This window comes from Anguilla anguilla, chromosome 18 (assembly GCF_013347855.1).
Source record: "Anguilla anguilla isolate fAngAng1 chromosome 18, fAngAng1.pri, whole genome shotgun sequence".
In the NCBI taxonomy this organism is placed as follows: domain Eukaryota; kingdom Metazoa; phylum Chordata; class Actinopteri; order Anguilliformes; family Anguillidae; genus Anguilla; species Anguilla anguilla.
Window position 1 is genome coordinate 3,320,692 of NC_049218.1, and position 13,711 is coordinate 3,334,402.

Sequence of the window (13,711 nt, forward strand, 5' to 3'; positions counted from 1 at the left end):
AATACTCGTATGGATTGTCAGACACTCATCACTACACGGTAATCCATAATTACCGTTTCCTAAAATATATTTCCTGACGCATGCAAGGATGCAAAAAACAAAATTCTTGGAAAAGCATGTGTGTCCACAAGGCGGCAGTGTGTTGACAAAAATATTTTTGAAACTACCATTCATAGTACACTAGTGCCTATTCTCAAATTAAAAGTTTGAAGCACTAATAATTTAAGCATAACACAAAGCCACACAAGTTACAATTTTTACATTTTAATTAATTTTTAGAAAACAAAGGTGGAAATTAATTCAGATACAAATGCATACACCACTTGTAAAAGAAATTGAACATAAAATCAGAAATCCTAGGTTATATTAACTTTTATACATTTCAACGTCACTATATACACAATACATACATACACACACATACACACAGCCGACCCCCCCCTCCCCCCCAAAACAATCATAATACAGGACAAAGGAAAGTTCTTGGGCTTCATGAAAGAAGCAGCCTACAGCCTCCCCTCTCTAATGCCCCCCCTTCCAAAAAAAAAAGCAGAAGAAAAACAATATTGAATGGCTTTATTAATGTGGCCCAGCCTGCGTTCACGGTGAGCAGCTCAGAGTTCACTGATTTCACCAGACTCACGCAGAAACACCGCACTCCACTGCAGACATCACAACACTCCTCCCCAATTTCAAACAAACATTACTGACAACAAAAAAAAAAAAAACATGAACATTTTTTTTAGGAATTCACAAAATTATAGTCCATTGAAGAATTTTTACCTGGTGGGATCCCAGTGGTTTGCATTCACAGAGATGGATCTGACTAAGCAGACTTCAGTTGTGTGTGTGTGTGTGTGTACACACGCACGATGGATCTGGCTGAGCAGAATTCAGCTGTGTGTGTGTGTGTGTGTGTGTGTGCACGCACGATGGATCTGGCTAAGCAGATTTCAGTTGTGTGTGTGCACACGCACAATGGATCTGGCTAAGCAGATTTCAGTTGTTTGTTTGTGTGTGTGTGTGTGTGTGTGCAAGGTGGATCTGGCTAAGCAGACTTCAGTTGTGTGTGTGCACACACACAATGGATCTGGCTGAGCAGACTTGTGACACCTGTGATCAGAAATGAACCGTGGTGTGATTGAGTATCGTTTCTTGGTTTTTAGAATTTACAGAAGTAGAATTTCTTAAGAATTAAGAAGGGGGGGGGGGATTACTGCACTTCCTGTGGAGTCAGATTCTTTGGGTGAAGTCAACAATAAAAAAAGAAAAAACACAAAAGGAAAGAAGACGAAGAAAAAAAGACTTCCCTATGATACGGATGTAAAATTACATTCGTGAAATCACAGGACATATACTGTGCATTTTTAACTTTGTCATACAACCTTGAGATTGACATTGAAGATACCAGACACGACCTCAGCCTGGCAAACTGGCAACTTGACTGTTTGAGTTTCCACCAGGCAGACAAAAGAAGATACAGCAGACGATCGTTGTCATGGTCACCACGATGGCGGTCGTCTGACCCATTCTGACCAATGGGCACACTGAACAGCTCTGGGTCCAGCACACAGGGAGAGGGGGCGGGTCCTTTAAACACCACGCGCTTCTCTCAATATAACTTTGGGAAGGTTTTCAGTCGTGTGCTGCATCAGCAGGTATACATTTGCATTTGAAAGGTCACTCTCTTGAAGAAGCAAAGCCATTTGACTGAGCACATCGCTCTGGGTTTAATTCTTAAATACACATTCTTAAGTTTCCTGAGGAAATGAAAATGACTTTCCGTTCTGGTAAGTGGTGTATGTCGTATGGAAACGGTAAAATACACTTAATTTTGTGCAAAAAGAACTTCGATCATCTCGTCATGTGTAATTTAAATGCTTCCTGTAAGTTTGCTTTGAAAATGTGCCCACTAATCTACGATTGATTCCCCTCGCTAGTCAGCTCGCCAGTCGGGTCGCTAACGGTCGGCGGTAAAGCCCTTGACGTGCTCAGCGTTTTGGTCCAGGCGCTGTTTGTTTCTGAACCCCTGCGAGCGCTCGTGCTTCGGGGCACGACGGCGTTGATAATCGCGCAAGGGCGCCGCGCGTGTCGCGTGTGACGCGCGACACCCGGGGACAACACACCCAACGTGACGCACACAAGCCGCCGCCCCCCCCCCCCCACCCTGGAGTCTGTTTCTCACCCGGCTGGACGGCTCCCTCCCGGGCGTTTCTGGCGCCTCACGCTGGACGGAGTAAAGTGCGCTCCAGAGTTACAGCGGGAGCGGAGAGGGACCGGAGACTGATCTCAGACCTGCTACTGTTCGTCTCAGAGAGCGGGACACAGGAGCGCAGTCACACAGGGCTAATACAAAACGCGCTGGCCACTCTATTAGAACACCTGCAGCAGGGAGACTGCTTATCAGTGGAGCTAGCTTTACAGTCACTTTCACCCTACAGGCAAACACATCTGTGCATTTCTGTGTGCATCTAAAGCTACAGATTTTCTGTTAAGGAAGAGGAAAAATGAAAAATAAATATAGTTGAGACACCGCCAGTAGGCAAGAACTGGTGCCTGCTGGGTATAGGGGTCAGGCAGATGCATGACTGGGTGGCCTTACACCTGGCATACACCTGGCATGGGTGCGCCATGGCAACAGCAGGTCTTAGCCCCCCCAAAACAAGAAGAGCAAACAAGAGTACGAACATTACCAGAGTCATTTTAACCAGCAGAATGACCCTCTGGACTGCAGGTGCACCCCTGCAGCTTCTCCCCTGAGAGCGGTGTGTGTGTGTGTGTGTGTGTGTGTGTGGTGAGAGAGGCGGGGCCTCCGTCTCTGGGCGGGGCTATCCCAGCATGCACGGCGACGCAAGAAAGCCAGCGCCGCAGGACTCGTACTCCGAAGAGCCGCTAACCAACACAAAGCAGCATTTAGAGTCTCCCCCCCCCCCCCCCTCTCCCCCTGACTCAGTCAGTGAGCGGGGGCAGCCGGGTCACACGGAAGGGGTGTGGTTTAGGTCCGTCAGCCCCTCCCCCCAGCGGGCGGGGCCAGGCTCAGTTGGAGATGACCGGCGGGGGGCTGACGATGACCTGGATGACGAAGTCCTTCTGCATCTTGGTGTCCTGCAGCCGGGTCTTGTCGGTGAGCAGCTTGCCGGAGAAGAACCAGCGCTGGTGGGCGGGGTCGATGCCCTCCTGCGCCTGCAGCTGCCTCTTCAGCCGCCCGATGGGGTCGGCCATGCTGGCGCTCAGCCGCAAGTCCCGGCCCGAGGACAGCCGCACCTTCAGCGGGAACTCGTTTTTGGGCGGGGTTGCGGCGGCGGTGGTGGCGGCGGGCGTTTCGGGGCCATCCGTTGCCGTGGCGTCGTCGTCCTCGCCGTGCTCCGTGATCAGGTTGAGGGGCGGGGCCAGGCAGTACGCCGGCAGCTGGTATTGGTTCCCCAGCTCGTCGTAACACTCCGACAGGGACCCTGCAGCCCAAAACAGCCCAACGTCAACATCAGGGACCCTGCGGCCCAACACAGCCCAACGTCAACATCAGGGTCCCTGCGGCCCAACACAGCCCAACGTCAACATCAGGGACCCTACGGCCCAACACAGCCCAACGTCAGGGACCCTGCACCCCAACACAGCCCAACGTCAACGTCAGGGACCCTGCGGCCCAACACAGCCCAACGTCAACGTCAGGGACCCTGCACCCCAACACAGCCCAACGTCAGGGACCCTGCGGCCCAACACAGCCTAACGTCAACATCAGGGACCCTGCGGCCCAGCACAGCCCAATGTCAACGTCAGGGACCTGAGACGCCGTTTATCAATACAGAAATCTTCCGGTCTAATAATTTATAATAATAATCATTTATTTGAATTACTTTAACCCTTTGTGCTGCTGTAAAATACCTGCAGATCATTACTGTTGTTTTTTGGGGGATTTTTATTTTCATTTTTTCACAGAAAGACGTATTATATCTACTAATATTCAGAAGAAAATTCTGCTTTCACATGATTGTTCGTTTAGGTTAGGAACATGTTCCACTCAAATTTCAAGGGGATATCAAAAATGTTTTCAAATTTTATCAGTACTCAAAAGCATTTCAAACAGGTGTTTGACACAGGTCTAGTAAATGCATGTATGTAGCAGAAACATAAGAATAACACATCAGTGATGATGAGAATAGGAGATAAATATCTAAAATGGCTTCCTCAGCCCTTGTTCTCAGTGCTACTCCTGTTCCTCAGCCCCTAGCTTTTGCAGCTGTATGCATATGCAGCTCTTATCATGTCTATCGCATAATAAACCACAAGCGCTGAACAGATGGCAGGTAAACAATGCAGTTTCAGTTCACAGCGGTGTGCAGCGGGGCAGAAATATCTCCCTCAAAGACATTTCTGCCAGGCAGGCTAAAACTCACACACGGTACCCGAGAGATAAGGGTCCAATTCTTCAAAGGCAAATTCCTAAACTGAAGGCCCAAAAAGGCTGGTTTGTGATATGGTACATATTAACTCTAAAAGGACTACAAGAACCAAAATGCCAAAGTGCGCTCCTTTCCAAGGCTAACACAACAGGCTATAACCTGCTTATCCCAGCTGTGCAAATAACACAGAAGTGGAAAACAGAAGCGGTTGTTTCCTACACACATTTCAAAGGACACACACGATAGCCTGCGGTCTCTGCAAAGATGTTGCAGCAAGTAAAATGGCTAACAATTATGACTGGGAATTCAAAAAGTGTTTTAAAAAAAAGGCCAATCCAAGAAATGTAGTGGGGAAAACGTGCCCCCTGGACCACAGTTTGGGCTCCTCTGAAATGGCGGCGGAGGGCTCCTCCCTCCTCACTCACCGTGCGGCAGTGTGATGCTGGCTCCGTCCACGATGGCCTGGGCCAGGGCGAGGTCGTTGCCCTCCGCGGCCACGGCTGCAGCCTTCAGGGCGTCCCAGATCTCCTTGCGGCCGTCGAAGGCCGGGGCGGTGTCCCAGAACTCGTCGCGCTTGCTCCGCAGCTGGCCCTCCGTCATGGGGTAGTCGCTCTTCCACTTGGGCCTGTCCTTCTTCAGGGGCTCGTTGCGTCCTGGGAACAGGAGGGACAGGCTCCAGGTTAATTAGGATTCCCACACAAGTCTGAATGAATCATCACTTCCATACGGCCTAGACCAATCAGAGCTCCGACACAAGTCCAGATGAATCATCACATCCATACGGCCTAGTCCAATCAAAGCTCCCACACAAGTCCGAATGAATCATCACTTCCATACGGCCTAGGCCAATCAAAGCTCCCACACAAGTCTGAATGAATCATCACTTCCACACGGCCTAGACCAATCAAGGCTCCCACACGATCCAAATCAATCAATATCCCCAATATTCCCAAAGGACAGTGGACTTCAGCGAAAAAGGTCATTAAAGAACACGTAAACAATATGGCTTATTACAATGTGACACAGATTTTACTGTGACCAGGGCAGAAATATGTGACCTATCACCAGCATTCTATGCCGTATCAAAACCTGTACATTCGGCCAGCTGTAATGCATGTATTGATGACAGTCATGACAATTTACCCCCCGGGGTTAAAACAGGAGCGCTCCTCTTGGACCACAGTGTGACAAAATACCCAGAAGCCCCTCGCATAACCAGTTACCCTCAAGGTTTCAGTTCTGCCCTCCCTGAGATTCACCTGCTTCCTTCCCCCGCCCCCCCCCCCCCCCCCCCCCCCCCCCCACACACAGTCCTGCACTCCTCGCTACATAACCTCCCCTAATCCCAACTCCAGGGGCTATCAATGATCACCGTGGCCTAGCACCTGAAAGGTCACTTTGATAAAAAAAAGAAAGGAATTATTTATAGTGCGGCAGATTACGCGCAGTAATCAGGTGATGCATTACAGGATTTGCGGCCGTCGCCCAGCATGCACCTCTTTGGGAGACTGAGCAGAGGTCAGGTGGCATGGCATGCCAGGTTGCTGTGGATACAAGCACAGCAATTCCACCTGTGAATAAAAGCAAGTGCGCAGAACTGAACTGAGACATGCTTGAGTTCTGCAGACTGCAGCACACTGTGCCGGACTCCTCAGGCTGCCGCTAATGGAAGTATACGTGTGTGAGAAGATCATCTTCTCTGCGCTCGAGGTAAAAATCTGAGTGCACACAAGATACTATTACATTACATCACATTAATTCGGCAGAAGCTTTTATCCAAAGCGATGTACAATAAGTGCATACTGAAGGTCACTGGAACAACTACAAAACACAGGTCCGATAAGGTACAATACTCATTATGTAACAGTATTCATAGCCATGAACGCAGTAAGTCCAGTTCACACCGTAAGCATAGGCTAGGTTAGAGTAACGTCAAGTCAAAAGTGAAAGTGGTACAGGAGGTACATGGTACATGAGTAACATGAAACTACATACTACATTCAGGTATGTCAAAATGGCGGCTTACTGCGCTGTACTGCAATGTACAGATGCTGCTGAGGAAAATTAATTTGAAATGAAAGGTGGGGAAAAGGAGAAATGCTCGGACTGACCTTCAAGTGTGAGAAAAAAAAGAAAAGAAAAAAAAAACCAAATGCTCCAGAGTTACAATTACCTGCCATGCCCTCCTAGGCCATTTCAGCAGTTTCATTAAAACGCAAAACCCAAGAGAGACGTTTTTTATAGCACCTCCCGAGCACTTAATTAGCCTACTCTCTGCATGCTTTGCTGCCTGAAAACACCTCCAACAACTGAACTCACGTTCAGATAAAGGACATCACGAAAACCTCGATTTTCATGATCCAGTGGCACAAACTAAGCAACAGCTATAAGTCTGGCTATGCTAGATGGTTGTGTGGTCTTCCAGGTGCTCTTTGGCCACAGGCACCAGAGTGTGGAGCACCCTGGAATTTCTTGCTCCTGGTCCTCACAATGGACCTTATTCATAAAACATTTCTTAAATTATTCGTACTTTTGTTCTTATAAATGTGAGTGCTGGTTATGTGTTTTTAATGTGTTACAAATATCCAATCAAATTACATAGCATATGTAAAACAGTAATTTATCGGATAAAATTATAGATTTACAGGACTAGTAGTCACACCTAATAAAGCAGTAAACACACCAGAGACATAACTTACTGCAGTGCAACAACATTAGGGACTTACAGCACGTAAATTTACACAGTTTAGCACTTCTGGTTTTCCTGACTAATCAGGACTCGCCGACTTCCTGTCCACCGGAAAATGCTGAGAGTGCACGAGTTTCCTGTCTTCATTAAGGTGACATCATGCCTCTAGCACAAACAGATACAAACTCATTCTTAGGTGTATAAACCTCAGACCTTGTGCTTATTGCAAGTTGACCGTAATGCAAGTAAAATCAAAACACATTTTTCCCACAGTCTGTCAGCTTCACTATGACTGTCAAATGGGCGTCCTCAGGGATGTGGTGTAAAAAGCAAGAAAATACACTTTGGGCACCTCCAAACCAGCTTGTTCAGTGATGTTATGTTTACAGAAGCTATACATATGAACACTTTAAATACACTAATATGCTAACTAATAAGATGGGCATCCAGCTAGCAAATCAATTTAAGAAACTTGTGAGTGCTCCTTTGCAATCAATCTTCAATGAATGAATGATAAAGTTCAGCCTACAACACCCTACCCACACGAGGTTTCTACATGAGGTGGGATGGCATTACCCAGCCACTACCCTAAGAGTCAAACAACCAGTCAAAAAACAGCCATGGGTAATGGTGAGCGTCGGTAGAAATATTTCTATTAAAAATTCATTGAGATAACGTGAAGACGCCAGGCCTTGGTACGCTCGTCCAGTAAGACGAGCCGGAGCCCTATGCTGTGCTGGTTCCCAGCTGCAGCTCAGACGAGATATCCTTATCACAAAAAACGCCAGGAGTGACACCACCGCTGTTACATCTACCCAACGGGACAATGAATTCTCAGAGATAAGCGAGATACCTTTTCGGTTTCCCCCCCCCCCCCCCCACCCCACACAGACTGGCGCTTCTGACAGAGCTCTGAGCAGCGTGTGGGGCCGGGGGTTTCCTGGCCTGCGTTATTTGGCCAGCTGTGTTTTTCTGGTGATTGTGCGTAACTCGAGCCTCGGTGCTGACTCAGACCCACACACCTTCTGTTAGGCCCGGAGGCCAGCCGGGCCCAAGCCTGCAGCTCTCTGCAGGGCTCTGCCTCTCTCTCTCACTCACTCAAGGTTAAAACCACATAAATAAACTGATAAAAATGCAAGTCAGGATTAAACTGTAAGGCTCAGACCCCCGACTGTGGAGAGAGAACCGACACTTTGCCCGAAGCTCATATTCACGTTGCCAGAAATCCAGCATCCCTGCATAAAAAATTACACCATAATCAGAGATGTACAAACCATAAACGGGAAGGAGTTGATGAGTCAACAGGTCGGTTGAAATTAAAGGTTTGCATGTTTGTTCCTGCTGCAAAAAAAATGGAGGGGGGGGGGGGCAGAGGGGGAACATTCTCCTGCATCTCCAGTCAAAAAAAGCTGCACAAAACTGACCAAACGTTTCACCTGGGCACAGACACGACTTTCTACGGACGTCAGACAGGCCAGAGAGAGGCACCCACCCTGTTAATTTCCCTCCAACACAAACAAACAATCACAGACAGAGCAAACACAGGGAGGAACGAAAGACAGCCCCACAGGGAGGAACAAAACACCCCCCCAGGGAGGATGAAAACACCTCTACAGGGAGGAACGAAACCCCACCCCCCCCCCCCCCCCACAGGGAGGACCAAACACCCCCCTGCTCCACACTTACGCTTCGACCCGACGATGACCGAGTGCCGGTAGCTGCGGGAGCTGTCGGAATGCCCGACTCCCATGTTGGCTCTCTCCGCAGGGACAGGGGGCTGAACTCTAAACTCCAGCAGGACAGCACAGGCTACGTCTGAGGAACCATCTGGAAGCCCGGCCGGCTTAATCCACTAAAGCCCCTGGCTCAGCCCAGACAAGCAACGCTTTGCACGAACTTGCAACTACTAATTGTTTAAAATTACTCTCGCAAAATAAGCAAATAATACAAATAAACTTTTTAAAAAAACTAATTGTATCATATCAAGCCTGTAACAAGTTCTTAACCAGTAAGCCATCAGCACGGCAAGGAACAAAACCTTGCTGTGGAAGAACACCAGCACACATACTTTCACCTAATCCCCAATACGAAGCACTTCTGAGGTAAAATGTCCCAGGGTGCTGTGGTCACATTTACATTTTACTGCATCATTTCCACAAAATCCAGTCTAAGAAAACATTTCCGCAGGTGACATAAATACACTTGATCTGAGAAACGTGTGGTAACCGCGTCTTTAAAAAAAGGGCCCCTGATCCAATCAGCCGCATTTAAAACCATGGGTCAAAAATAAACCGCGACAGCAAAGCCCTGTTTGTCCAGCAGCACAGTGTGGTAATCCTCACCAGGGTAAAGAGACAGCAACACACTGCCATCCTTCCGCAGTTTAGCCATTATTCTGCACAATTTACCGGGAGGGCTTTTACAAAAACATCGAAAACTATATATACCTGTTTATTTGAGAACAACAACAAGGTCAAGAGAGAGACAGTTACATGCCGTTTCATGACTGTCCCATGTCACACCGTTACTGTTTCTAGGTACGAGACTTTCTAAATCACCTTTTATAAGTTTCCAATCTGGCACAGATGCGCCAATGCATGTGCACACAAGTTTACATGACAGTCTAAATGTAAATCTGACCACTAAATTCAGCATTTCTATAAATATTTTTAAGACACTGATCTTCGAAGGATTTTCGTAAAAAGTCAGCAGCCCTTAAATCTAGCCTAAATCTTGTGACACGCCCATTCATCTTCCCTGTGAATGAGGAGAAAGCACCAGTATGTTAACGAGCTTTTTTTTAAAAGCAGAGACCACAGTCTGCCCTCTGTATGCACTTCCTCTGTATTCAGTGGGAGAAAGCAGAAAGGGGTTCACATATACAGGACTGAAAGTGCCGCTGTAGGACCCCCCTGTCTGCAAAGGGGGGGGGGACTCGTACGGGCTGATAATCGGCCGTCCACAGGACTTAGTCACACAGTCTGGCTGTTCACTAGCTTTCAGCACAGTGTTACACAGTCCAGAGAAGAAATTTGGGACAACCTGTCATTGTATAACTCAACCAATTCTCATGCATGTTAATCCAGCAGAAACTCAATGATATAACAGCTGTGGTTATTTTTACAGGGCCCCTCACACATCGTGCCCTGGCTGTGTGTGCGTATGTGTAGCCAAAGTGGTGAGGAATGTGTTGTCACCTTAAAACATTTTCCACTTGCAGTACCGTACGACAGTGTAAAGCCAAATGCAGCATCATAGCATGCCTGTCATTGAACTTAGATTTGGCAAAAAGCAGATGCAAAAACAAGTTTAGGGCCAGTTTCGCAGACACAGATTAAGCCTGGTCCTAGACTAAATTCAGTTTCGAACAGAGATTCTCCATACAAAACTCAGTTTAGTCCAGGACTAAGCTCAATCTGTGCCAGGGAACCCGGTCCTTAGACTCCAGTGCAAAGATTCCCTAGGTATCTTCCCCAGGGCTAGCCCTCCAGCCAGCCTGGTTACGTTCCAGTGACATAAACTGGCTCAACCTTTCAAATAATCTGGTGAGGCATCCACTTCATAGTTGTACGAGTGTGAAAGGGTTAATCAATATCACAGGCACAACTGAGCAAAATATTGGTAAAACTACACTGGGGAGAAAAACATTGCTATGGTATTTGGGCAGCAGTTACAAATGTGTGTATTATTCAAACATGGCTAGATGGAATTACTGATTATTTGTGCAATTCACTAGTAGTGTTTTTGTTATTTTTGTAATTTCTGCCCTCTACGCATATTTCCATTCTCTAACGCAGAGATGTAAGAGTTATGCTGTCAGTTGATAAATTAACACGTCAGATCGAAAACTGTTGTTTCTCCAGAAAAATAAAACCACACAAGCGACGAGAAAGTTGCATGTCGCTTCCATATTGTAGGAAGAAACTTGGTGCCCCAAATTGTACTCAGCAATTAAATTAATTTCTTAAGAGCACATAAAGGGCTGGCTATTGTTCACAAGCCACATTGTTTCCGTAGGTTTAAATGACACAAATACCATGGTCGGCATTGAGAAGGGTAAGGATAGGTTGAAGGGAAGAATACCTCCACGTTTGCGGGTCCTTCCACCGTTCCTCGATGACCCCTGCGTGTCCCCAAGCTCTCTTCCAACACAGCCTCCCATGGCAGTCAGGGGTGTCGTTGCTCCATAAATAGTTCCTGACTGCCGTGAAATTACAGCTCGGTTTATTGAAACTAGTTCAGTTGTGTCGCCACTACACAGCTATTGTAACAGCGTTCCCCAACTTCTTACCCCAACTCAAAACACATAGCCTATATACATCATTCAATGCCTAGTACATGTCCTCACTAAAGCGCACTCAATAATCTTTTCTTACGGTTATACAGACGTTAGCTAGCTGGCTAATACGTAAGATGAACCTATCGTAACAAGTTAAATGTCCGACAAAGATCCAAATGATTGTGATAATTATGCTATAAATTTGAAAACAGACAGGGCAAATCCAACACGGTGACAACTCAAAGTTCTATTTGTTTGGTCGCGGACATACCGGCTACCTCGGTAGCAAACTACCCAACTAGCGCCGATAACAAGCTAGCCAGCTAGCAAACATTATTGTGTTAGCTGGCTGCATTTAACACACTCGGCACATGTGGGTGTGTTGATTTAAGTTATTTCTGGATGTAGCTGCATGCAAATCACGTTATGGTGACATCCAGCGAGCAACGGAACTTTCCCAGGCAGCGTCTGAGTTCTGGGTCCGCTCCAGACCAGGGTAGTCTCGGCAAGTTAGCTGCAGCTAACTGCCAAACGTTGCCGTGTTAAAATCGTTATCTACCTAGCTAATCTTCTCCTTCTGCCTAACCACAAGAGAGACACGTATTATCAAGCCATCTAACTATCTGCATAGTTGGGTTTCTCTAGACTAGACAACTGGCGAACTCCTTAAAATTTCTGCATTACGCATTCCGTTGCTGAATACTTCGAGTCGTTCAAAACATAGACTCCAGGTTGAACTCCCCTCTTCCAATGTTTGCACAACCGCTAAATAGCCAGCGATATTGTTCTTCGCACGCATGCTCGACGATGATTATAATGTGTGGTAGGGGCGTATGTAATTTATTTTCGAGTACTCGTCAGTGCATGCAAATATGATTGACAAAAATGCATACTTGTGAGCGCGTTGCCCAATGGGAGATTGGACAAAATAGAACGATCCATTAAAATTCTTTGGGATTAAATTGCGTCACGTGACATTAGGTAGGGCATCACATAACAGTAAATCACGTGAGTCATGCACGCGCGTCTGTGGTGGTCTTTAACAGAAACATGATTACAGTAATCAATGAAAACACCAACGCCTACTGCAAATTAAGAAAAGAAACTATTTTACAACAAAATGTTTATTACATTTATACATTAACCTTCGACTGCAGTTTCTTTCTCTGAAAAAAACCCATAAAAGTATTCATTACCATAATATAGCCAATCCTGTAATTGGCGTTGGTTACCTGCCAGATGTTAGCAATAAGTGTTATCCTGTAATAAAAAATGTCTCCGTATTTTAGTTGAAATTAATTTGCTATGCACGGTTCTTTCATTATTGTAATTGAAACACATATTATTTGTGCTGCATAAAGTCAGAATTTCCATCATAGTCCCTACATATTAACCTTTCGTATATTTTTTAAATTGATATTAGATACTTTGATTGGTATTTTTATATTAACCTAGTATTGATCAGATTTAGGGCTACATTAAAAAATTTGAGACCAGCTCCACAAGGGGTTATGTTAGTGTCATTTTAGTCTTAGAAACAATTAGCACACAATTGAGATAAGCAGTTCACATTTTATAAATCTGACATTGTTTTGAGTGTACTATTTTAATGTCTGCCATTTTATAAAGATTAAAGACCGGAAAGTTCATAGCTTATAGCTGTCAATGTCATCACAAATAGCAATACCACCACCACTACTACTACTACTGCTACTACAACTAATAATAATAATAATAATGATAATAATAATACAAAAATGAAACAAAGACATGAACTTCATACTTTAAAAAAAGATACCTCTGATAGGCTACCTCACAGAATAAAATATACAAGCAAGTATATTTCCACATCAGCACACTGTAACATTCTGCTATGGACTGTCCATCATCGGTGCCAGGCCCAGCACAGAGGGACTAAACTCCGTATTTAAATTCAGCAAACCCTTTGTGAACCAGTTGCTTATTTGCTTGGCAGTTACACCCGCAGCAGACTGGAACAGTGTGCGCATTCATCACGTATGTTATCGATAAAGTACCTGTCAAATGTTTTGTGTTGCCGCTCTCTTTGTGCAACCAAAGTTTCCACAGACAACCAAACACAGTGCTGTGTGAAACCACACTTTCCATAGGAGTAAAAGTGCAAAGTAGCCAACCTGAGAAACAGGGCACTGAGCACAACTTTTCACTAATCTACGGTGCCATGTACCAGAATAGCTTGAGTATAAAGATTTGTTTGTTACCTTCCTTTGCATTAGGTTATATTTTACCTTTGTACAAGAAAAGCTTGTCAAGGTGCTTTTTTAACTCTCTGTTTTGTTCAAGTCCTTAAAGGAAGCTTTTATC

At 45.8% G+C, this 13,711-nt stretch overlaps 1 protein-coding gene across 1 annotated transcript; it reads right to left on the reverse strand.

Annotated features, from left to right (window-relative positions):
* Window positions 1-248: 248 nt before the first annotated feature.
* Window positions 249-12,302, reverse strand: ubtd1a (ubiquitin domain containing 1a). Its single transcript, XM_035400151.1, has 3 exons — window positions 11,173-12,302; window positions 4,826-5,053; window positions 249-3,452 (listed from the first exon to the last, which is right to left on the reverse strand). Exons 1-3 carry the CDS (start codon window positions 11,249-11,251, stop codon window positions 3,037-3,039), a joined length of 723 nt encoding a protein of 240 aa, XP_035256042.1. The 5' UTR covers window positions 11,252-12,302; the 3' UTR covers window positions 249-3,036.
* Between the last annotated feature and the right edge of the window lie 1,409 nt (window positions 12,303-13,711).